Source organism: Bubalus kerabau, chromosome 4 (assembly GCF_029407905.1).
Source record: "Bubalus kerabau isolate K-KA32 ecotype Philippines breed swamp buffalo chromosome 4, PCC_UOA_SB_1v2, whole genome shotgun sequence".
Taxonomy (NCBI): Eukaryota; Metazoa; Chordata; class Mammalia; order Artiodactyla; family Bovidae; genus Bubalus; species Bubalus kerabau.
In genome coordinates this window covers 31,458,068-31,485,019 of record NC_073627.1, presented here as the reverse complement: position 1 = coordinate 31,485,019, position 26,952 = coordinate 31,458,068, and the positions used below count along the sequence as shown (strand labels likewise).

Here is a 26,952-nt window from a genome sequence, read left to right as displayed (position 1 = left end):
TTATGTGTGAGCTTTTCAAGTTACACACACCTTCTCTACAAATATAAGCTTCCTGGAACAAAAACTACCTTTCATCCATCTCTCTGCCCTTCTCCGAAGTAGAAGCTGTCTGGCTTAAATGTTTGTGGCCCAAAGAATTCACTGTGAGAAGGGAAGGTGAATTCTTACAGCCTGGGAAGAATGGCGCCCTCAATCAAATAGTACCTCCTTAGAGAAATACAGCCAACAGTGTAAGATTCTTAAAAAGAGAAACAGAAAACTATATACAGCATAATCCACAGAAATAATAAGAGCTCCAAGCCCGAAACTAAGTAATACAAGAGCTCCTTGTTTATCTTGAAACCCACGAATTCTGCCTAAATCCTTCATTTTATTGTCCTTATAAAACAAAAGCACTTTAAAAAGTTCAATATAAGAAACATCTTGAACCACCTAATAGTTTCCTGTGTTTGGTTTTATATTCCAGAAAAAAAAAGGGGGGCTGAAATAATTTAACAGAAAACATCCCTACCATATGTTCTAATAATTAATTCACTTGCTAGTTACATACAGTAATTCATTAAACTTTAATAATAATATTTTTGTAACTGTTAAATAGTAGGAGCCTTTCACGATATAGTGCATTCTTTGTGCTCCCCAAACCGGTGGATTCCAATTTCATGCTGACACCTGGCTACCTGGCTAACATAAATGGTGCGCTTCCTACTGGCTCTCATTTTCTTTAGCCTGTATGGCCAGGAAGTCGTGTGCCTTATGGTGGAGTTCTGTGGTCCCAGGGCCCCTGCCCTATCTCTCTAGGTCAGCCGTGGTGCCCACCCCCCAGTGCCGGGCTTACCTTTGCCAGGTGAGTCTGAATCTTATTTTTCGCATCCGCGGTTTCAGCAATGCGGTTGGTGAAAGCCAAGTTCACCTTGTTGAACTGATTCCACATCTCATTGGCCGTCACCACCAGAACGTTTTGGATGTCGTCCCTCAGTTTCGCAGAGGCGGCTCGCTCACTCTGGGAGCGAAGAATGTTGTCGTCGGTAAATTTGGCCCAGGACTCGGGCACTGAGACCCTGAAGAGAAAGGAAACAGATCCAGACAACGGAAACAATGATGCATCAGCCTAGACCGTCTGCAGGCAACCGTCCATCTGGCGAAAGGAAAAAAAAAAAAAAAATCGCTTGATTCTGGTTTTATTGCATGAAGTGTAAACAGCAGAGCAAAGCGCCTTTTAAACCTGTCTTGATTGCTCCTTGTTTCACTGCTCACTCTGGAAAGCCACAGCATATATTAAGTTCACTACCAAGGTAGGGGGAGAAAGGATTGCTGAAGGGTGTGAGTATGTCCATTCATTAGAAAAGTGTCTCACCAGCCCCATAAGTGTTATGAAAAACTATTCAACCTCAGGACTAATCAAAGAAGTACTGCTGAAAACAGCTTGCTAATAACCCTTTGTCAGAACAGCAAAGAGCTAAGAGAACGATTATTTTCCGGTGAGCATGTTTAGAAACAGATTTGCTCATGTCCTGCAGGTATATGCATTAGTTGCTCAGTTGTGTCAGACTCTTTGCAATGCCATGGACTGTAGCCCACCAGGCTCTTCTGTCCTTGGGATTTCCCAGGCAAGAATACTTGAGTAGGTTTGCCATTTCCTCCTCCAGGGGATCTGCCTGACTCAGGGGTTGATCCTGCATCTCCTGCACTGGCAGGCATTCTTTACCGTCTAAGCCGCCAGGGAAGACCTATCCTGCAGGTAGGAATGTTGAATTGCTACAGACCTGGTGGAGAGCAATGTGAACTGAGTCTCTCAAATGTCATAACCCAGAAATTCCACTTCGAATTGACATGTAACATTACATCAGTTTCCAATGTGCAAATTATGATTTGATTTATGGATATATTGCAAAATGCCCACCACAGTAAGTCTAACTAACGTTCAGCATCACACACAGTTACAAATCTTTTACTCAGGATGAGAATTTTTAAGATCTCTTCCTGGTGGCTCAGACAGTAAAGAATCTGCCTGCAATGCAGGAGACCCAGGTTCAATCCATGGATCAGGAAGATCCCCTGAAGGAGGGCATGGCAACCCACTCCAGTATTCCTACCTGGAGAATTCCATGGACAGAGGTGCTTGGCAGGCTACAGTCCATGGGGTCGCAAGAGTCAGATAGAACTGAGTGATTGAGCACACACACAAAGAAAGGTAACACAGGGTTATCAAGATGCAGACAGACAGGTCCTCTCAGAGAAAAGACCATCCATCCCAGATCACATCCAGGGACCTGGCAAAGAAACCATGGACAGGGCAAGTCTAACAAAGAGTGGAAATAAATTATTCAACGTTCAGCTGTTTTTCAGCTTGTACTCCTTATCACCCCACCCTCCATTCAGGGCATCTAATATACTGGTAACATTTTATTTTCTTTATGCTTAATTGTGTTTTCTAGGTTTTCTGCCTCAAGCAGGTGCTATTTTCATAGTTAGGATTATAAACAACAAATAATTATTTTGCAAAAGATCACAGGATACAAGTGGCCACAGAACACGTGAGCTTACTGAAGACCTGTCCATAGCAGCTGAGTCTTACCTTTCTGCGTCCTCCCATGGCTTCCAACTTACCTGTATGCTGCATCCTTTGGAAAGCGGAGAAAATGAACTCAGCGGCATGGAAGTCACAGGCAGCCTGTGCCTACTTACGTGGCATCCACCCTCTCCACTCCACGGAAGTAGCTGACGCCGTCCGACGTGTTTCGCAGGTGGTGGCATTTATCGTCGATCCTGTAAGCCCACTGCTTGTCACTCAGGTCCTTCTCCAGCTCGTGCTGGGCAGCTCTGTTGGCTCTAAAAGGCAGAAAGAGACAGAGCTTCAGGCTTAGGAAACAAGGTCACACAAGGAAGTGTGACTGCCCTTCTGGGTGGGGAACCACCCCTACCCCCTCCCTACCCCCATCCCCACACCCACTCCCTCCCATGACCTCCTATGAAAGTCTGCTCCTTCACACAATATCCAGCTTCTCCATTAAAAGGAGTTTCCCCTGCAACCTAGACATCCATCAACAGATAAATGGATAGAATTGTGGTACATGTATGTGGTGGAATATTACTCCATGAAAAGGAATGAATTTGAGTCAGTTGAACTGAGGTGGATGAACCCGAAGTCTGTTATACAGACTGAAGTCAGTCAGAGAGAGAAAAACAAATATTGTATATTAAGGCATATATATGGAATCTAGAAAAAAATGGTACTGATGAACCTATTTGCAGGGCAGGAATAGAGACACAGATGTACAGAACAGACTTGTGGACAAAGCAAGAGGAGGAGGGAGGGTGGGACGAATTGAGAGAGTAGCATCAAAACGTTCATTCAGTTCAGTTCAGTTCAGTTCAATTGCTCAGTCATGTCCAACTCTTTGCGACCCCATAAATCACAGCACGCCAGGCCTCCCTGTCCATCACCAACTCAGACTCATGCCCATCGAGTCAGTGATGCCATCCAGCCATCTCATCCTCTGTCGTCCCCTTCTCCTCCTGCCCCCAATCCCTCCCAGCATCAGAGTCTTTTCCAATGAGTCAACTCTTCACATGAGGTGGCCACAGTACTGGAATTTCAGCTTCAGCATCATTCCTTCCAAAGAAATCCCAGGGCTGATCTCCTTCAGAATGGACTGGTTGGATCTCCTTGCAGTCCAAGGGACTCTCAAGAGTCTTCCCCAACACCACAGTTCAAAAGCATCAATTCTTCGGCACTCAGCCTTCTTCACAGTCCAACTCTCACATCCATACATAACCACAGGAAAAACCATAGCCTTGACTAGATGGACCTTTGTTGGCAAAGTAATGTCTCTGCTTTTGAATATGCTATCTAGGTTGGTCATAACTTTCCTTCCAAGGAGTAAGCGTCTTTTAATTTCATGGCTGCAGTCACCATCTGCAGTGATTTTGGAGCCCAAAAAAATAAAGTCTGACACTGTTTCCACTGTTTCCCCATCTATTTCCCATGAAGTAATGGGATCGGATGCCATGATCTTCGTTTTCTGAATTACCATATGTCAAATAGCTAGCTAGTGGGAAGCTGCTCTATAGTACAGGGAGCTCGTGACAACCTAGAGAGGTGGGAATGGGTGGGAGGTGTGAGGGAGGTTCAAGAGGGAGGGGATGTATGTATACCTATGGCTGATTCACATTACTGTATGGCAGAAACCAACACAACACTGTAAAGCAATTATCCTCTAATTGAAAAACAAAAAGGAGCTTCCCCTGGAGATGTCCATACATATGAGTGATGAGAACGCTGTCCAGACTGCCCCTGCTATGGGCAGAAGATGTGTGGGCACACAGAACTGGGTATCTGCAGCCCCTCAGGCTGGCCCCCATCTTCCTAACACACAAACCGCCCCAGACAGGACACTGGCTTGGAGCAATCTGTCCACATCTGTGCCTCCCTTTCCTTCTTCTTTTTCCTCCTCTACATCCTAACCCCTTTCCCTTCTATTCCTGGAGAGCAATCCCCTGTGAAGTTATTAGGAATTCAAAGTCAGCCTCCTTCCATCTGAAATGACCTCAGTTTGTGGTCACCCCAGGTCTGAGAGGTTTGCCAGGAGATAGAAACCAAGAGTCAAAATGAACCTCCCTGGTAGGAGCCAGTGTGCAGAAAGAGATCAGGAATTGCGGTACCCAAGCTCGTGCCCCAGCGGCCACCCTCCTGGGAAGGAGGAGCCCTTGGGGAGCTCTGAGATGCTATAATCACAGAGTGCCTACTCAGCACCCAGGAAGCAAAGTGGACAAAGCAAAGGTCTCCTCCCTAGAGGAGCATACATCCTACTGCAAGGCAACAGGCAGTCCCCATAAGGAATAGACAAATCCTGTGGCTTGTTAGCAGAACAATTCAGAAAACAACGCAGAAAAAGGGGGCCAGGAATGTGAGTGATGATGTTAAACAGGATAGTCAGGGTAGGACTCCTAGAGGAGGTGGTGCTTGACCCAAGACTTGCAGAGGGAGAACCAGACCACACAAAGCCTTACTGGCCATTGGAGGGAGTCAGGTTTTTCTCTTAGATGGAATGAGAGACCACTGACTTACATTCTTACAGGATCATTCTGATGTGGGGTTTACAACAGACTTCAGGGGACAGAGAGGTCCCATTAGCAGACACGTGCAGTTACCCAGGTGAGACACGGTGGCGGCTTAGACCAACAGGGCGAGGGGGGAAGGGAGGAGGAGAGCAAGGCTTAGATTCTGGAGATGCTTTAAAGATAAAACCAGGGGAATCTCCTAGGAGATCAGACATCAGTGAAAAAAAAAAAATAAAACCTGATGTTGAGTCACTGGAATAGCAGGAAGCCATCAGTGGAGGTGGGCGAAATTGAGGGTGGGTGGGGGAGAAGAACACAGAAGGTCTTGCTTAATGTCTGAGTGTCTATTAAACATCCAAGTGCAGATATGAAGTGGGTTGTTGGAACTGGGGAGAAAGTTCTGGGCTAGAGTAAAAATTGAGGAGGCAGTCGCATAAATCACATACAGAGAGCACCTGAAAGACGCAAAGAACTGGATAATCCTAGTCATTTCTGAATTCTGGTCTCAGCACAGAAAAGCCACCCAGGAAAACCTGCATGGGACTGAACCAGCTGATTTCTAACTTGGCCTGTGGCTTTGGGTACTTCACCGGACCTGTCAGAGCTCTAAATTTTGTGGTTTGTAAAGTAGAAATGAGGGTAGCGGCGTGCAGGTCGTCTGCATTTTGTGAGTTCTAAGTCAGTGCATTCGTGTCCACAGGATGTGAGAAGAGGGAGCTGCCTTCCTGCTGCTTCCCGAGTCCAGTCTCTCGCCTCAGGCTACTGGGATGAATCTCTGGGACTCGAAGACCTTCCTCATCTGTGGTCTTGGACCAAGATGCTCCCCAGGTTTCCTCTCTTGGGCTGACACCCTTGACCTCCTCTGACCTGACTTCAGAACCTCCTTAGGAAGGTCTTCCTTCCATCCACCTCCCTAGCGCCCAAGACAGGAGAGATCTATGCTGCCATGTTGGTTCCTAATGAGACTCCATTCTCAGCTGAGATCCTCGCTGGTCTCGTTGTTTCTTCCTTCATTATTCCTCCCAAGACAAGTAGAGTTGAAACCCCTCTCCCACTGCCTCTACTAGACCAAGTCCAGTAACCACGTTAGGGATTCCAGCCCCCATCTCCTAGATGGAGAAACCATCCCAGGAAATTAGGTGGGCATTTTGGCCACTGTGTATTAAAGAGCAGAGGATACGGAAGATGGGTGGCAGATTTTAGATTATGGAAAAAAATGAAGATTAGGAACTGGACCAGAAGAAAACAGAACAATCATTGGAACCACACTCAACTGATTCTGCAATTTCCAAGGAACAGAAACCAGAAATTAATATCACAGCTGCTGTGTCTTGCATTTATAGCTTAAGTGAACTGTCAACTTACTTAACCAAGCCATGGGCAGTCAGCCATCCACAACCAGTCCTTAGCTATTTCTGAATTTAAAAAGCCCTTTCAATCACAGCTTGAGAGACACCTTAGCCATCTGAACCTGACTGACCTTCACAGCATCCATCCTGAAGGTCAGCAGACTGAGAAAAACCACCACTTTCAGAGCACCTGTTCCCTTGGCTGCATCACACATTACTGCTGACATCAGTACAGGCAGAATGACCGTTCCCTTTGTGTGACATATTCCACACTACTTCTTTCCATGGTCATCACCAAATGCATGTTGATCTTTCTAGTCCTTTCAGCCAGTACTTTTTCTATGCTGACAGTTGTAATCAAGGCTTCAAACCCTCCTATTCTTCTTTGCCCTCAAACTCCACTATAAATTTTAAGTACCTTCTATCTACTGTAGAGTCAGACAGAGGAGCCTGGTGGGCTACAGTCCATGCAGTTGCAAAGAGTTGGACCCGACTGAGAGACTGAATTGAACTGAACTACCTACTATTGCCAAGAGAAGAAGAATTTGTATTTGGTTAGAGAGGAGGATGGATGAATGATTGCAATGCCATGGATGTAGTGAATGCAAAGATGTCACCACAGCACCAAGGACCATGTACCAGGGTTGCAGGAAACCAGCGAAGGCTGAGTTTTTAAGGAGGAGCAGAGTAAATATAAAAGTGAAAGTGAAAGTAGTTCTCAGTCGTGTCTGACTCTGTGCAACCCCATGGACTACAGCCTGCCAGGCTCCTCCGTCCACGGAATTCTCCAGGCAAGAATACTCGAGTGGGTAGCCAGTGCCTTCTCCAGGGGTAAATATAAAAGTGTCACAATTCATCACTTTTCCAGCTGTTGATCTGAACATGTACAAGTCAATCTCTTATCAAAAAATAAAGTCTTTTGAGTTAAAAGAAACCTTGGTCATACCTCAATTTAGGACAAAAATCCTTTCTAAACCATTGCAAAAAAATATTTCTTAAAATAAAAATGTAAAGTAAATATCCCAAGTATTCATCTTAACCTCTAAATAAAAACATATATGTGCATATGGATGTGTGTTCATGTATAAGAAATCCTTACATAAGAAGTTAAGAGAAATCTGATTGGGAGGCATGGAAGTATAGCTTCATGATAGATTTTTAATTGTATAGAGAAGTTAAAGTTCTTACGCCAGTTGGGCAATGGCCTTGTCCAAATACAGCTTCATCCTTTCTTGACAACACAGAATAATATCAACTTCCTACTCAATTGAAAGAAAAGGAACATTAACGTTTTGATTATTGAACATAACGTTCAAAGTCAACAATGTAACAAAACATCAATGAGGAAAACCTTGTTACTGGGAGAATTGTGACATAAAATAAGAAAATAATTTGATACCCCCTTGTTTACCTATATGCCCCTATGACATTGCTGTCTCAATAGTAGACTGAAATTCAGTCTACTTTACAGGGTTTACTTTAACCTTTACAGGGTTGTAGGGAAATTATATTATGGAACAAGTTGAGACAGGGGTAAAATTTTAGGAGTTTTATCTTTTATTTCTGGTCTTTAAATCAATGGATCAATTAATCAAATTCTGGTGATGCACAAGGTTGAATTGAATGCATGGCTTCTCCTGTACTAAGTACTCTTCCAAGAAAAGCAAATCTGGGAGGGAAAAGGAGAGCCTAAAAGGCAGTTCTCTCTGAAAGTGCATGTGACTTTCAAATAACCCAGTTGTATGTTCCAAACAGAGCCCAACCTCCACCCTGGGAGGCCAGCCCTCCCTCGCCCAGGCTCTGTCCTCAGCCCGGCTCCTGTACTGGTATAAAAAGCTGCACTATCCTCACCATCTGCTTGGCCACACACATGGTACTTTGATGCTGCTAGAATGTATACACTGTTGACATATGTTGTAGCAGAGATTGTTTCAATATTTACTTCCCTTTGAATTTCATATTCACATATCGGAACCCTAAATAGCACCAAGAAGACATTTAAGAAGTGCACATAAGCACTGTTGCCACTTTTACAAGTGAAAAATGATCACACCATCCTATTGAACAATGAACTGAACACTCTCCTGTGACATAAAATAATACTGTGATAAACAACCTCAAAAATATTTAGACACCACTAATGGGGATGCCTTTTTTCAAGGTTTTGACAAGTGCAGCCAAGTTGCCCTTCAGAAAAGTTAGCCCCAGTTATTAATCTAACAATCAATGAAGGTGAATTTCCTCACCTCTCACACCCAGTGGACACTATGATTGCTCTCAATCTTTGCCGACGTGACAAGCCCACCACATAAAAGCACACTTGTATAGATTTGCATTTTAATATTATGACTATGTATTTGTTCGTGATTTGACTTTCTTCTTTTGTGAACCACCTGTTCATGTGCTTGTATAACTTTTCTGCTATGTTTTTCTTATTTATAAATATTCTTATGTTTAGAATTCAATCTTTTCCCATTATATGTCATAAGTATAACATATGTGTCATAAATATTTTTTTACCAGTTTGGTCCTTGCCTTTGTATTTTGTGTGTAGTGTTTTTGATACAGACATTTATGATTTCTATGGTGTTAAACTCTTAAAAGTTCCCCCTTTGGGTTTCTGCTTTCATTAATTTGATTTTAAAGTCCTCTTCTCTTCAATGTTAATTATTACTCAACCATATAGTCTTCTTATTCTTTCATTGCTTAATAGGTGAACATAAAAATATTATGCCTAGAGCTTATTTCAGTGATAAGCCTCCTGCCTGATCCTCTGATACTCTGAATGATTGGAGTAAATGAAAAGCTAAATTCCCACAACATGTGACCAAGTTCCCCGACTCTTTCAGGCAGCAAGGATTTCTCATGTGTTCTCATCGGAGGTTGTGCGTGTCTTTGATTTTTAGTACTATGCAGTCTTCATCTTTCTCTCGGGCCTGGTGTGTGTGTATAGCTAGTTCAAGAGGTGTTGACAAAGGATCCATGGAATACTGCTTAGAAAACACCACTTGAAACCCAAAATCTCAGTGTGCTTTTATGCTATATGTACACAATGCACAGAGGGAATTCCTGGAACTTCAAGTGGAAAAAAACTACATTTAATGAGACACTTGCTATGACATCCTTCAGCAGTATTTTTTACATCTGAATTTAAATAATGTCATATGGTGAACGTCATGGTTGGAGGTATAAGGCTTCGTGGGGATAGGGAATGCCTGAAACCAAAGACTTTTGGAACCTGTTCCCCAACGCTAACACCTACTAATCCATACTCATATATGGGCCTCCAGAAGTGCTCCCAATGGAAGCAAATGCAGGTCAAATGCCTTAACCCCTCAACTGCCCATGAAACAAACGTTTACAGAAGATGGTGGACACAGACAGAAGGCAGAAGTGTGAGAAGAGCCCAAATGTAATCAGATCAATAGCTACCATCCGACACCCAGGGAAGCAAACCCAGAGATCATGGCAAGAAACCCAAGAACAGCATACTAGGAGCCTGGTAAGTGGGCCCACTCCCTCTGGATCCTAAATTTGGGGAAGAACAATAAACCCTATGAATAAAAGGGTCACGGTGACTGCTCTGCATTTCTCAGAGTCTCAGTGATCAGAGTGAATATGTTGTGGCTTAAGATGGAAAGAGAACAAGACGACGCATCCAGGCATTTGAAGAATCTCAAATGAATCCTACTCTTCAAGCAGGTGAAACCTTTGCGAGGCATCTCATTACGGTTCTCCTCTTGGGAGCTATATAGTCTTGGGATGGGGAGAGGGGTTGGGGGATAGAACAGAGACTTCACAGCCTTTGGCTTCCCCTCACCTCAAGCAAAACCCCGCCTTGTGGTCTCACACTCCTGGGTCTTGGGTGGGATAGTGGTTAAAGACACTTTGGCATCAGTTAGTCCAACTCCAAGGCTGGCTTTGCAGATGCTGGTACCAAAGGCAAGTTATAAACTAAGGGAGATAACACTTACCTCTCTAGGCTGCAGGGTAGATAATTACATGCCTTGCAGGTGAAAAGTTCTCAATAAGACGTGGACCTTACAACATGACATGGGTCATAGAGCGTGACTTAGAACTTGATCCTCACGCACAATGTGGGCTCCACCCTGTTCTCAGCTGAGGGACATCGGCCAGGTCACAAGAACCCTGAATGCTGACCACACGTGTGGCTGTGTGCTGTCTGGGCTACACCCTGAACTGTGGACATACAGTCATTTCTGGGACCTCACTGTTAAACCCAGACCCTGCTTCTAGCTGACTGTCATTCTATGTATCCATGTTAACTGAACCTTTTTAAGTTTGGGGAAAGTGGGTCATTTAACACACTCTTAACAGACAGAAGAGGTTACTAAAATCAAACTTTAAAAATCAAATTGTAAGTCCGATTGTATCTGGAATCTGGATGATGTCAAATATCACCTATAGGGGTGGACACACCATTTCTTTGTGGGGTTGTTTTTGTTTTTGTTTGGTTTTTGTGGTTGTTGTTGGGGGTTTTGTTTTGTGGAATCTTAGTTCCCCAATCAGGAATCAAACCCATGCCCCCTGCAGTGGAAATGTGGAGTCTTAACCACTGGACCACCAGGGTTTCTATATACAGTGTTTTGTAATGATAATACTCTCAAATTCTCACGTATCCTTGAGTTTGGGATGCAGAATCTGTTTCCTTAGAGATCTGCATTCTCAGTATTTGCTCCTCAATCACTTGAAGTTGACCCATCACCCAGTTAGTTGTGAGGGGGCTATAGTCCCCCAACCTATTTAGAGGTGGAAATCCCAGATAGAGAAGGCATGTCTTGCTACTGGCAGTGAGAACCCAGCCAGACATTCTTTCCATGCTGGCATCAAGGTTCTATTCAATACTGTCTCGGAGCAGAATCCTCCTGGGACAGAGTCATAGAACCAGTAACAGGCCCCTCAATAGGAAGGGAAGGCAGAAGGCATCAGGGTCCAAGAACAGTTCACTTTCAGGCTTCATGAATGTGAACAAAAAAATGAGTTACCAACAGACATATGTTTGGCACTTGGGGATGCAGAATGCTTAATAGAGTATGCAAACTGAAAAACAGAAACGGGAAGAGTACCAGATACACAAGAGCTGAAACCTTTAAGGAATGGCAGAGACCTTGTGAGAGAGAGCCTAGGAGGTAAGGTCAGAGAATGGAGAACAAAATCATCTTTAGTTGGTGGAAGGTGGAAGAGAGCCTAATGGGAGGACCAGCACCATACATCAGATATAACTATAGGCTTCTGGATGGCAATTTCACTGCATGTCCCCTTTGACAAATCAATTAGATTTTCAAAAATGTATTCTAAGGAAATAATCAGAAATACATACAGTTATTAATACTGTGCCTGTATGAGGGCAAGGGCCACTTGGAAATCTCTGTACCTTTCCCTCTATTTGGCTGTGAACCTAAAAATGCTCTAAAACATTGTCTTAAAAAGTAGCACTGCCTTTCCAAATCTACATTTAAGAATAAACACCATTGAGTGTGTATCCCACCAAAAAAAAGCACTGTTCAAATTCATAGATATAGTATAATTCTAATCTTGAAGATACGTTTGTGTGTCTTCAGACTGGGTGACATCTATCTAAGCGTGATTAAGAAAAAGACCAAAACACTCTAAAATGAATAGTCATTCCTAACTGAACTTTGAGTGATTTTTATCTTTTCTTTTTTTATCTTCTTTATCTATTTTTATATTTATTGCATTTTTCAAATTCCCTCAGGAAATATCTATTACTTTTATAAACCCCCCCCAAATATGCCTTTATAAAAAAAATAACACACTCATAGCACAGGGAACTATATTCAATATCTTGTAAAAAACCATAATAGAAAAGAATATGAAAATGAATATATACATGTGTATATTTTATACACACACACACACACTCATATATGAATCACTCTGCTGTACACCAGAAGCTAACGAAGTGAAAGTTGCTCAGTCATGTCCGATTCTTTGTGACCCCATGGACTATATATATAGTACATGGAATTCTCCAGGCCAGAAATACTGGAGTGGGTAGCCTTCCCCTCTTCCAGGGCATCTTTCCAACCCAGAGACTGAACCCAGGTCTCTCGCATTGCAGGCACATTCTTTACCAGCTGAGCCACAGGGGAAGCACAAGAATACTGGAATGGGTAGCCTATCCTTTCTCCAGCGGATCTTCCCAACCCAGGAATCTAACTGGGGTCCTCTGCATTGCAAGTGGATTCTTTACCAACTGAGTTATCAGGGAAGCCTGTTGTAAATCAACTATAATTCAATAAAAAAATTAAATGTATTTTTTTCTAAATGCTATAAATATCTGATACTACAACTCCATACTTATAAGTGTCTTTATGTAACATCGTTTTTGTTTCTATACATTAAATGGTAAATGCACATTTGCAAGTAAGTTTCTTGTTATTGAAGGATTTGCCCCATATTTACCGTCAGCAGCTCTTTTTCCACTTCATCATGAACTAGATCAATTCCCATTCTCTTCTCTCGATGAAATAGACATTCTCGGGCTACCTACAGACACAGAAATAATGGGAAACATGAATACAAACTGACTAAAATCAGTGACCAGTGCTTCTAATAACCTGTTTCTAAGACAAGTCAATAAATACTCCCAATACCAACTTTTCAAGCCATTTTGGTGGAAACCAAATAAGAAACTCACTGTGACAACTAAATGAATCCTTACTGCTGGTGAAAAGGTAAAGAATTTGAAAAATTACTTGTTTGAAAAATTACTTATTTGGGAAGTTGACAAAATGAAGCAGATGGTGTCCTGCTTAATCCTCACAGATCATCTGAGAAAATTATTTGGCATTAATTCCTTCTAGAGAATAGTTCAATAACCCAGATCATAGTCTTCAAGATATTATTTCTAAATATTTTCTACTGAGAAGTGAGAGGAATAAACAAGTGATTATTTAAAGACACCAAAACATTTGTGTAGCCAAAAATCCAGGTGATTGTTAAGTACCATTTATTGCTTTCCTAATTATAAAAATAATACACCTTAATCATTAGAAAAAAAGAAAGAAGTTGAAAATTTTATTCATACTCTTATCACCATTGTGTTTGTTTATAACAAAACAGAAGTTATAATGCCCTCATAATTTTACATTTTAGGATTGATATTAAATAGCAGACCTGAAATATTGTCTTTGAGACAAAGTATGTTAATGACTCCAATAGAAAACAGCTTAGGTAGCCAACAACTAAATTATGTATGAAAGAACTTTATGTGTTAAAATACTGCTTTTCAAAGAGTATTTCATGACATGGGATGACTGTATAATGTTAAAATTTTTTAAAGCATAAAACATAATAGTACGTATACCATAATCTGGATATAATATCATTGAACAAAATCTTGGAATGAATCTCTAATTTTTTAATAGTACAATGTACACTTACTAGAAGATGAATTAATGGGTTGAAGGAAACTCTGATTTTAATGTGTATTACACAAAATTGCTTTCCAGCAAGTTTCTACTCATCCATAGACTACTAACAATATATGGAGTATCTGTCTTCTACATTTTTGCTGATAGTCTACTAACAATATACGGAGTATCTGTCTTCTACATTTTTGCTGACCCTATACATTATCAGTTTTCATTTTTGCAAATTTGAATGAGCCAAAGAAGTTTACTTCATGCCTTAGCTTGCATTTGTTTCAGCTTGGATGTTTATCATTGAGTTTTAATCTTTTTTCTTACATACAGTGGACCATCAGCATATCCTCTTTTGAGATGTATATGTCATGTGACTAATTCTCATTTTAATTAGGGTCTTCTGCTACTGTGCTAATTGTAAATGTTTAAACACACAAGATATCTGGACCAAAAAAGCTACAGAAAAGAAATTTAAATTATATCCATCTTATGGAAATCAGTCATCTCTGAAAGGAATGGTAAGGGAAGAAATGTAATCTCCTCTGGAATTAAGTAAAAATAAGTGGCTATCATTTTAAGTGTTCATTAAAGTGGGAGTGGGGAGGGATGTAAAACAGACCAGAAATACTCAAAATGATCCAGAGATCAGAGAAAGTATGGAAGGACTTCTGATCCCCAAAAACAATTCATGCTAAGTTCATTTAAAACAATCTCGTTAGCGTGCTATAGACCTTTCTCAGCGTTTCTGTGGTTCTGTGTATTTGTGTGCACTTGTGTTCAGGGGGAGGAGGCACAGTGAGAAGTTACAGTGTGGGGGAGGGGTCTCCGGCAAACCCTCCAATTCACTAGACTTCCAGCTCCTCAATACTCTAATCTCTTCCACTACAGACGCCATAAAATAAGACCAACTGGAAATGCTTATCACTTGGAAAATGAGTTATACAAACATGGGGTAAAATGGTGTTAGCCTTGCCCATCCACATACATACAACTTCTCAAATAATTTGTCATTTGCACATCTTCAAAGACAGAATGTTTTCTTTCAATGGTAGTGGATAGAATGGGGTCGGGGTAAGGGGGCGGGGGGCGGGGGGCAGGCGGGGTAGGGAGCAACATACACTCAGAGGGTTAGTGGTAACTGAATCTCCACTCAGAAGCCTAATCAGAGGCCAGTAACCAGATGAAAGGCTGCCTCCAAGACCACAACTGGCTCAACCTCCATCCCATTTCTCTATTTAATCAAACTCATTCCATCTCCTAAGAAGGTCTCATTTGATCATTTCATTGTGCCCCAAAGTGGAATCACCACATGCACACAGAAGGCATGTGTGTTTCAAGACATGTGTTTCATGACATAGACTAAAAGAACAGCTTATCTTTTTCCTTTCAAACAATGTTTATGTTATACAATGGACAGCAATGACCAAGCAGCATATTTAAGAGATGGGAAAATGGCATTTTCACTATAAAATACTGTGTCCTAAGAATGTCGCTTTTTCATACTGTTTATGGGGTTCTCATGGCAAGAATACTGAAGTGGTTTGCCATTCCCTTCTCCAGTGGACCACGTTCTGTCAGAACTCTCCACCACATATGGTGGGAGAGCTGGACTACATGTATGTATGGATGGATGTGAGATACAGTAATGTATGGATGTGAGAGTTGGACCATAGAGAAAGCTGAGCACTGAAGAATTGATGCTTTGGAACTGTGGTGTTGGAGAAGACTCTTGAGAGTCCCTTGGATGGCGAGGAGATCAAACCAGTCAATCCTAAAGGAAATCAGTCCTGAATATTCATTGGAAGGACTGATGCTGAAGTTGAAACTCCAATACTTTGGCCACCTGTTGTGAAGAACTGACTCACTGGAAAAGACCCTGATGCTGGGAAAGATTGAAGCGGGGATGAGAAGGGGACAACAGAGGATACGATGGTTGGATGACATCACCGACTCAGTGGACATGTAATTGAGCAAGCTCCGGGAGTTGGTGATGGACAGGGAAGCCTAGCATGCTGCAGTCCATGCGGTCACAAAGAGTCGGACACAACTGAGTGACTGAACTGAAGAATGTTGCTTTAATTAGCCTGTATGCAGAATTTTCTCCTTTTTTTTTTTTTTTTTTTTTTCCGGCTGTGCCACTGGGCCTGCAGGAGATCTTTGTTCTCTAATCATGGGTTTTACCAGTGACCTCAGCAGTGAAAACACAGAGTCCTAACCACTGGACCACCAGAGAATCCCCAAATTCTTTCTACTTAAACGCTGTTCTGAAAAATGTGTGAAAAATAGCAGTGGTTTTATCATCAATGAAACCTGTTACAGATATATTGATAGGGGCTTGGCACCTACAGGTTAAGTGGAATATACTGCAATAGATAAATGATCTTGACAATTCAATGACTGGGTTATAATCCTTTTAATAAAGTCTTATATTTACCTGAAGAGGGGCTTCTGTCTCCATCAAAGCCCTCTCCAATCTTTTCTTAATGTCAGTTAGTTCATTTGTCTCTCCAATCATTGCATCCAACTCATGAATGATTTCAGATTTCCAAAACCCTATGTCGTTAACTCGTTCTCCCAAATTTTGGGTGGAGTCTGCCTGGGTTTTTCTTGTTTGTTGGTATTTGTCTTGAATCAAGCAAGATGTGTCCACCCTTAGTCTCTCTGAATTGTGTCGGGAAGTGTTGGACTCTTGAAAGTTGGTTAGGTTGGACCTGTACCAATCGTCAGGTGTATACCTGGTGAAGAGGGTGGTTCTGTTGGAGACAAAAGGTAGCATGGTGCTCTCGGACACCCTCTGAGATCTGGTGCAGTATGGGTCCAGGGTTGGCCAGTTGGAGGCTGCTTTGTAGTATGTGCTTGGTCTCCAAGGCAGGCTCAGGCTATGGGTCAAATTGTAGTGAGGAAAGCGATCCCTGTAGGTTGAAGCCATGGTACTGATGGCTGGTAGGAAGTTGGTTGGTGTTGGTCTAGGATGGGCATAAGTTGCTGTTAAGGTAGAACCTAGAAGCTCCATGATGCTCAAACGCTATTTGTAAATCTCTCCTGTTTAAAAGAGGTCGGGGGGCGGGGGTGGGGAGCAAAAATAGATAGTCACATAAACTAACTTAGGCAAAAACTTACACATAAAAGGTCACATCTGACTTACTATAAATAGCAGTGATAAGGTATTAGATATTTGTTTTAATTCAATGTCCACCTTTACTAGTGATAACATACCCCGATTTTTTTTTTAATCTCTGTATCTCTAGACTGTATTCAAATCACATTTTTGTAGATTGGCCATTTGAGTTTTTGAAATATTTTTTTAAATTATGAGAAGTAACACTGTCTTGTAACAGATTCAAATCAAGAGCCTGAACCATGCTTTTTAACAGATTGGGTTCAAATCTTGGCTGAGCTCTTTAATAGCTGTGACACCTTGTGCAAATGATTTAACCTCTCAGTGCCTCATCTCTAAATTGGGAATAATAATAGCAATCACTACTTTGGATTCCTGTGAGCAGTATTAGCAGCAAGGGGTTACTTCGTATTCCCCTGCCCCAGCCTGCATCAAGCTTCCTAAATAAACATGCAATCAGAGAAGCAATGGCAAGTATGGAAACACAGGTCAAGGAAGTACCCTGATACCCTTTTCCTGGCAACTTGCCACCTCCAATATACATAGACATGTAACTCAGCCCCTGCAGGGCTATGAGGATTGAGGAGGACGAGGCTGAGTGTTTGGAATACTTAGCACAGTTCTGGGCACAAAGTAAATGCTCAATAAATGTTAACTTTAAAAACTACTAGTGTAGAGGAATAAACAAAGTAAAAGATGAATATCCATTCTTTCCCATCAAAAAACTACTCCTCAGAAGTATACATTGTGAATAGTTCATTAATAGTTTTATCTTTCCAGATTTTTCCTTTTCTTATACTAACACATATACTACTTTAAAATCTATATACATCTCCTAACATACATACACACAGGGCTTTTTAATACAAAAACTGAATTATCGTAATCGTTATATGTATCATTCCAATAACATGCATTTTTAAAATTAAATGTATTTTGGATCTCTCTCCTTATTAAAACATACAGATGCACTTCATCCTTTTGGGGGGCTTCCCAGGTGGTTGCCAGTGGTAAAGAACCCATCTGCCAATGCAGGAGATGTAAGAGACACAGGTTCGATCCTCAGGTCAGAAAGATCCCCTAGAGGAGGGCATGGCAGTCCACTCCAGTGTTCTTGCCTGGAGGATCCCATGGTCAGAGGAACCTGGAGGGCTACAGTCCATAGGGTCGCAAAGAGTAGGACACAACTGAAGCGACTTAGCACACCCTTTTTCACCACCTGAAAAGTATTCTATTGTCTGGAATTTGAGGTCACTGTCAGTCCACAAAGCCAAGGATGCCATAGACTATGACATACATTTCAGCATCTAAATGTCATTCTACTTGGGGGTTAATGTCTATGGACTCATTTACTGAAAATAAAAAATAATATCAGATCCGATTTTGTAGTCTGCTCAAAAAAAAAAAAAAAAAACAGACAAACAAAACAAATACAAGTTCAACGATTCTTTAAATAGCTGTTTTGACACCATTCGTACCCAAACCACAAAATGATCTATTTGTCAAACTGTAGCTAAATCAAAATCCACTCAGACCACATGTGATGAAACAGCTACCCGCCGCCACAAGTGGTATCCCCCACCACACTAGCTCCCTGACTATTTCCTACTTCTCCCCTCCCTCAGCCCCCAAATGCCTTATACTGGCCAAGCTGAGGTTACAACAGAAAAAACAAAAGCCTTAACAACCACTTTCCATTGTGAATCTCTGTTTGAAATACACTGCTTTTTGAAAAAGCAAATTCAAAGTAACTTGAGACCTTAGGGTCCTCATGGCTACTTTTAGTTTCAACCTCTTCCTCAAGTCCCATATAGAAATCAACTGGTCAGTTTCCTTTGAGCCAGAAGCTTCAAGTAAGACTAGGCCACTCTTGATTCGCTTTTTTGAATTACTGACAACAATGAATTGAAAAGTTAATGTCACACTTGGTTCTTCAGCCATGGAATTCCAGGTGTAGAATTACTACATGTATTTAATCAACACCTATGATGTTGAATCTTAAGGCATTTCAATCCATGTTTGTCAAATATTGGACCATGAGTCATCCACTCCAAAGGGTGATATGTGAAAGGCTGAGGTTCACAAGCCAGAGAAGACCTATGAATCAAGAAAATCAATATGGCTTGTAAAAGCATCCAGTGATATTTTTAAATTAGAGATGGGATATAATTTAAAACCTGGAATCTGAAGTATAAACTCAGTTGTTTAAAAAGTTCCCAGATATAGAGCTCCTCACATATGGCAGTAAGTTTCACATGAGAGACAATATTCTCTCTCTATTCCATACTCCAATATTCCATATTCTAACTCCAATAGGCCATTTTATCAGTCATGACTCTGCTCAATTGCTCAGTCGTGTCTGACTTTTTGTGACCCCATGAACTGTGGCCTGACAGGCTCCTCTGCTCATGGAATTTTCCAGGCAAGAATACTGGTGTGGGTTGCTGTTTCCTATTTCAGGGGATCTTCCTGACTCCAGGGCTCGAATCCATGACTCTTGTGTCTCCGGCATTGACAGGTGGATTCTTTACCACTCCACCACCTGGGAAGCCCTATAAGTCATTTAGGAAGGCCTAATAAAAGACAACAGCATGGTAATTTTTTTCCCCACATTGGCCAAGAAAATTAAGAATCTCATGGCCCCTAAAATACTTAACTCAAAATAGATTTCTGCCTTCAACCAGGATAGAGCAATAAAAAGTAGACTTAGCCTCTTCCAACTAAAAAACTAGACAAAATATACGCAGCAACTGTTTTCAGGCAGCACAGGACTCCAAGCCCCGAGAGAAGAGAAACAAATACGGTGAGCCCTCTGATCACCTGGAGGCAATTTCCAGACCATGGGGAAAACAGATGAAAACCAAACAGCCTGGACGCTCTGACCTCAATTTGTGAGTTTAGGAAGAGGTCAGAATTTGGAAAGTCTGAGACAGCTGGAAGTTGTGATGCAGGATTCTGGAATAAAATGATTTATGCAGAAACAGAGCTCCATAAATCTATGTAGGGTCTACTTGAGTCTTTGCTGAGTAATAGACTGTACAGACATCAAGAGACATTCCACAGACCTTAGCAAAGAATGATGGCAGTGTTGTTAGCTGAACAATTCCTAGAGCCAGAGAAAGCACAGAGACATTTTGAACCCAGACCAGCTGGAGTAGAAACCTGTTAGTGATCACCTACAGCATTCGGTGGAGACCCCAGAGAGGTCACTCATTAGAATGGGACTGATATGTCTAGAATGAAGGTACTAAAGACTCTAGCAAAGCTTGAATACAGGCCTCAAAGAACTGAAGCTAACCCACAAGTAAAGTGCCTGACAACACCAAGATGCTGAAACATATAATATCACAATGTCCAGCACCCAATCAAAACCATCCAGACATGCCAAGAAACAGAAAAATGTGACCCATAAATAGGAGAAAAATCAGTCAACAGAAGCAGGCATAAAAATGGAGGAAATGTGATAGAAAACTATGTACAAGTATTTAAAGAAAGATGAGAACATAAAAGTGATATGGAAGACTTAAAAAAGAACCAAATGAAACTTTAAGGATAATGTGAAACAGATCATCAGTCCAGGTTCAATGCATGAGACAGGGTGCTCGGGGCTGGGGATGGGGATGATCCAGGGGGATGGGATGGGGAGGGAGGTGGGAGGGGGGTTCAGGATGGGGAACACATGTCCACCTGTGGCTGATTCATGTCAATGTATGACAAAAACCACTACAATATTGTAAAGTAAATAGCCTCCAATTAAAGTAAATAAATTTTTTTAAAAAGAAACTTTAAGGATAAAACATACAATATATATTTTCACAATTTCACTGGATTGGATTAATTGCAGAATAGACAAAGAAGCAAAGATTAGTGAGCTTAAATCTAACCAAACCAAATCACAGAGTTTTTTAATTAACTAAAAAAAAAAATGAAAAGGGGCTCAGTAAACTATGGTATAATATCAAGTGGTCTAACATCATGCACTCGGAATGTCATATTAGGAGGAGAAGAGACAAAATATCTAAAGAAATAATGGCAGCAAATTTCCCAAATTTGGTGAAAACTATAAACCCCTAGGTCTAAGGAGCTCCACACACTCCAAGAGGATAATAAGTACATGCCTGTGTGTGTGCACACACACCACCACTACGATCACCTCCTCAAGGCTCATCTTAATAAAAGTGCTGAAAGTCCACCATAAGGAGAAAACTTCTAAATCAGAGGAAAAAACACATTAGGTAGGCAAGAAAAAAAATAAGTGAAGAATTCTCAGAAGCTCTGCAAGCCAGAAGACCATTAAACAACCTCTTTAAAGGACTGGAAGAAACTGTAATCCTAGAATTCTATTCCAGTGAAAGTATTCTTCAAAGATGAAGTTGAAAATAAAAGTTTTTCTTAATAAAAGAGCAAAAGCCAAGAAAATTCAGCAGCAGCAGAACTGCAGTAAGAGACTTGGTAAAGGAAATTCTTCAAGCAAAAGGAGATTATACCAGATGGAAACTTGAATCTGCCCAAAGGAATGAAGTGTCAGAAATGTTAAGTATGTGTGCTAATAGAAAAAAAAAAAGAAAACCCTTTTCTAACTCTTAAATTTCTTTAGAAGATGGTTGTTTAAAGTAAAAATAATAAAAAATATACTGTGAAGTTTATTATAAAAGAACAAAAGTTGTATGATAATAATAGCACAAATGATGGGAGAGCTGAAATGGAAAAGTACTACTGTAAGGTCTTATGATTAAATGGAATAATGTTATTTAAACATATACTGCAATAAGTCAAAAATGCATACTGTAAACTTTAGAGCAGCAGTTCTCAAAACATGATCCAGAAAACCATAGGCTTGCCTCAGACCTCCTCTGGGGTGACAAGGTCAAAATTATTTTTACAGAAAATACCCAGATGCGATTTGCCTTTTTCATTCTTGTTCTCTCACAAACGTACACTAGAGGTTTCCAGAAGTGACATTATATGTGCTATCATGACAGACAATACAGAAATAGATATGAGAGGCAGATAAGAGTAATTTTAAAACTTTACCAAAAATGTAAAACAACACCACTCTTCTCACTCAATTTGTTTCAGAAAACATGGTTTTTCAATGGAAAGTGTTATTTATGCTACTAAGAGGCTTTCGTCATTATTTTTTAAAGAGTTAGTATTTTTAATTTCTCAATTTTAATTTCTAATAAGTATCAACAGTGTAATTAAATTAAAGCTCTACAGGATATGTTCTCTGACCATATCAGAGTTAAACTAAAAATCAATAGTAGAAAGGTATTTGGAAAATCTTCAGAAAGTAGGAAACTAAACAACACATTTCTAAATACCTTTTGGGTCAATGAAGAAATCACACAGGAAATTAGAAAATATTTTGAACTGAATGAGAATAAAAAACAGACCATATCCAATTTATGAAATGCAGCTAAGTGTATTTTGAGTGAGGCTTTTAGCTTTAAATGCTTATACTAGAAAATAATGAGCTAAAATCAATGATCTACACTTTCATCGTAATGGCTAGCAAAAAAAAAAAAAAAAAAAGAAAGCAAAGTAAACCCAAAGTAGAAATAATAAAAGTCAATGAAATAGAAAATGAACAAATTTTTGGAAAGCAATGAAATCTTAACAGTAAAATTGATAAACCTCTTGCAAGACTGATCCAGATTTTAAAAAGGAGAAGACAAAGTACTACCAGAAATGAAAGAGGGAATACTACTAAAGACCTTGCAAACATTAGAAAGTTAATAAGGCGCTATTACTAACAACCTTATGCCAAGGAATTTGACAACAGAGAGGAAACAGACACAATTCTTTAAAAACACAACCAACCAAAATTAACTGGAAGAAAAAGGTAACCTGAATAGCTATATAGGAATTAAAGAAATTGAATATGTAACTTAAAATCTTTCTTCAAAAAAAACTTCAGGCCCAGATGGGCCCAATGATAAATTCTACCAAAGTTTTAAGGAATAATATCAGTTTTTAAAAGCCCATCACTTACTTGGGTGATGTGCCTTTCACAATATTTAAATTATTTTCTAAATTCTAACTCAGCCTCTTCCCAAGAGGCCATGAGCAGCACATACTAAGATCATTAACTGATGCTATAAATATCTCATATTTGCAAGCAAACTAAACAAATTCTTTGGGAAGATGACTGAAAATAGCTGTGGAAAAATTCATCCCCTAAATCATGCAATTGTGTTTTTTTTTTTTTTTTTTTTGCTTTTAGTCATGACCAAAAGGCATTTTAACAAATAAGACCTGTTGCAAAGTCAAATACAGTATTTGACTGTATTCACTGAAGGTGGGGTCAATAGTTATTTACATACTGGAAAAATGCTATAATAGTCTTCTATAAATATTAACATGCTAAAATATAATTAATCACACAGAGATTGTAAGTCCGCGAACGCTCTATTTAAAACCCAAAAAGTGGCCTCAAGTTGGAGAAAAACATTAGCACATTTAGGCAAAGCTTTAAGATCATAAATATTTTAATGTATAAAAACCTATAAATTATAGTCTACAGAAGGCATGACAAGGACAGAAAGTTTCCATGAATTGTTTCACACTTGTCTCAGATCAGTGCCCAGCACAGGCTTGAAAGAATCACACAAAACCTCTGTTTCTTTGGCCATATGTATTTAATTATAATTTCAAGCTGAAACAGAAATAAAACACTGCCCTTAACACATTAATAAGTACCAGACTTGAAGAAATTATATCATATTTCAATGTTTAAGTAATTTCTCCCTATGCATATATTAAATAAGAATGCAGGAAAAGTTTAATAACTCTTTCTTCTAAAATAAAAGCTTGATAAGAAACTCTCTTCATTGCTCGTGAGAGTATAAATCACTACACATTGAAGAACTACATATGGGCCAGTATCTATTAAAATGGAAAATGTGCATTCTCTAAAAATGAAAATTCAATATATATTATATGTACACACACAAATACAAAAACCCAAGTTTGTATACAATCAGAATATACAAGAATATGTTTCTAGTAGTTTTTAAAAGGGAAGAGCCTGAAAGTCCATCGACAGGAGTATGCATGCGTAATTTGTGGTAAATTCATGCCAGAGTTATCACACAACAGTTAAAAGCAATGACCTAGAGCATGCATAGAATGGTATCATTATATAACTGTTCAAAAGGACACTATATATTGGTTTCTGGATAAATACCTAAGGAGTAAAAGTATAAAAATATGCAGAGTATAAATAAACACTATATTCTGGTAGGTGGGGAAAGAGAAAAAGGATGTGAAATTCCCAAGGGACACATAAGCGGCCTCTTCCATGTCTGTAACAGCTGTTTGGTTTTTTGTTTTATTTTTTTTAAACAAGGCGTACATGTATGCTTGAACACTTTATTTTGTGAAATATTTTCTTTTAAAAAGAAAAAGAAGATTTTATCAAAACACTTGGCCTATAAGTCAAACAATTTGCTTGCTTTTTTCACAATAGCCAAATGAGTAATTTTATCCATTTCTAAACGACTGAGCGACTTCACTTTCACTTTTCACTTTCATGCATTGGAGAAGGAAATGGCAACCCACTCCAGTGTTCTTGCCTGGAGAATCCCAGGGACGGGGGAGCCTGGTGGGCTGCCGTCTCTGGGGTCACACAGAGTCGGACACGACTGAAGCGACTTAGCAGCAGCAGCAAAATGTTTATTTACCTACACCTACACAAGAATTCAGGGAGAAAAAAGGGACTTGGTGTAAACTGTCAAAATACAAGTGAGCACGTCATAGCTAGAGCTAAACAGAAAAGGCCATGGACAGTGAGCAACTGCCATGATCTGAATTTCAGCACCTCTTTGACAGGCCAGGTGACTGCTTGTCCAGCCCCCGCCTTGGCTGCATTCTGAAGACCTGGGTAAGGAATCCGGGAGAACAAGGACCAAGGTTGGGGCACCGCACAGGTAACAGGTGTAAGGGTTCTGACGCCCCTTCCTGGTTCTGCATTTAGAAATAACTTCTCAATCCTTGAAAAGCATCAGAAATATGCATTAGGAAGGCTTGGGGGACTGGGTAAGGGTGCCTGTGGGTTTGTATAGTTTTTATTTGGAAGGGTGGGAGGAGAGAAGTGAAGATGGACGGGGAGGTGAGAATTCCAGGGTTTCCAAGACTTCACCCCGAATTAGGAGGCCAGACGTTGGAGTGCGAATCGGGGCGGGGGCGCTGTAGGGGTCGTCCCAGCGGCAGTCAGGAGCCCACGGGACCACTCACCTGTCAGGGGTGCCGGACGAGGGGCAGGGAAGCGGGCGGTGAGCGGGAGGGGTCGCAGCCCCACCACCTACAACCCGCTGAGGCTCGGAGGATCGGCCCCGCCCTGGCCCCGCCTATCCCGCCTGTGACGTCAGCGCCACGGACCACTCAACGGCCGCCGCTGCGGGCATGCCGAGGCAGCCGATTGGCCGGTGGAGAGAGAGAGGCGGGTGGTGGGAGCTGGAGGGAGGAGGGAAACCCGGCGGGCTGGTGATGGTTGCCATGGACGCTCTGACGCGTAGTAACCACAGCTCCCTGGAGACCTCGAGGCGGGAGGGGTGAAGGGGTGAGGGATTACCCGCCAGATGTTGGTGGTCCATTCTAGGAATGCTGACAGGCACCCACATTTCCACCTGCTTCGCTCCATGAAGGGATTATCCAGCGAGCTTTCCGCATTTCCTCACTCTCAGGAAATGATTTGGAGCTTCTGTAAACAGGAATCCTCGCTGTTTGGATAGGTCTGGGCCACGTGTCTTACCTACATCAGGGTTCATCCATGCACCTTCCATTACATACTCAAGCTTGGTAAAGTTCATTGACTTAGGCAAGGACAAACCAAGTCTAGGCTCCCAGACCCTTACCAGCGCCCTGCCAGCGTCATCCTATTTTCCCATATTCAGTTCAGTTCAGTTCAGTCGCTCAGTTGTGTCCCACTCTTTGCGACCCCACGAACCGCAGAACGCCAGGCTTCCCTGTCCATCACCAACTCCCGGAGTACACCCAGACTCATGTCCATTGAGTCGGTGAGGCCATCCAACCATCTCATCCTCTGCTGCCCTCTTCTCCTGCTTTCAATCTTTCCCAGCATCAGGGTCTTTTCCTTCCCATATTCCTTACCAGCAACTCTTTCTATATCTGGCATAAAAAACAATTACCCTGATCTACCCTTTTCACTGGGCTTCCCTTGTGGCTCAACTGGTAAAGAATCTGCCTGCAATGCAGGAGACTTGTGTTCGATCCCTGGGTTGGGAAGTACCCCTGGAGAAGGAAAAGGCTACCCACTCCAATATTCTGGCCTGGAGAATTCCATAGACTGTATAGTCCATGGGGTTGCAAAGAGTCAGACATGACTAAATGACTTTCACTTCTCCCTTTTTACTGGGGCTTCCCAGATGGCTCAGTGATCAAGAATCCACCTGCCAATGCAGGACACACAGGAGACTCAGGTTCGATCCCTGGGTCAGGAAGATCCCCTGAAGGAGGAAATGGCAACCTACTTCAGTAATCTTGCCTGGAGAATCCCATGGACAGAGGAGCCTCAGTTCATGTCAGTTCAGTCACCAGGCCTCTCTGTCCATCACCAACTCTCGGAGTTTACTCAAGCTCATGTACCTTGAGGTGTTGATGCCATCCAACCATCCCTCTGTTGTCTCCTTCTCCTCCTGCCTTCAATCTTTCCCAGCATCAGGGTCTTTTCAAATGAGTCAGTTCTTCACATCAGGTGCCCAAAATATTGGAGTTTCAGCTTCAGCATCAGTCCTTCCAATGAATATTCAGGACTTATTTCCTTTATGATGGACTGGTTGGATCTCTTTGCAGTCCAAGGGACTCTGAAGAGTCTTCTCCAACACCACAGTTCAAAGGCATCATTTCTTTGGAGCTCAGCTGTCTTTATAGTCCAACTCTCACATCCATACATGACCACTGGAAAAACCATAGCTTTGACTAGATGGACCTTTGTTGGCAAAGCAATGTCTCTGCTGTTTAATATGCTGTCTAGGTTGGTCATAACTTTTCT

The 26,952-nt window shown here is 41.2% G+C and overlaps 1 protein-coding gene across 1 annotated transcript in view; it reads right to left on the bottom strand.

The window, feature by feature from the left end:
* TEKT3 (tektin 3) overlaps positions 1 to 25,265 on the bottom strand; it is a 33,296-nt gene extending 8,031 nt beyond the window's left edge. The window contains exons 1-6 of the mRNA XM_055580039.1: positions 25,176 to 25,265; positions 16,254 to 16,861; positions 12,858 to 12,941; positions 7,599 to 7,669; positions 2,686 to 2,829; positions 836 to 1,058 (exon numbers count right to left, since the gene is read on the bottom strand). Coding sequence (XP_055436014.1) covers positions 836 to 1,058; positions 2,686 to 2,829; positions 7,599 to 7,669; positions 12,858 to 12,941; positions 16,254 to 16,832 — 1,101 coding nt within the window. The 5' untranslated portion in view covers positions 16,833 to 16,861; positions 25,176 to 25,265. The remainder of the gene's footprint in view (positions 1 to 835; positions 1,059 to 2,685; positions 2,830 to 7,598; positions 7,670 to 12,857; positions 12,942 to 16,253; positions 16,862 to 25,175) is intronic.
* Between the last annotated feature and the right edge of the window lie 1,687 nt (positions 25,266 to 26,952).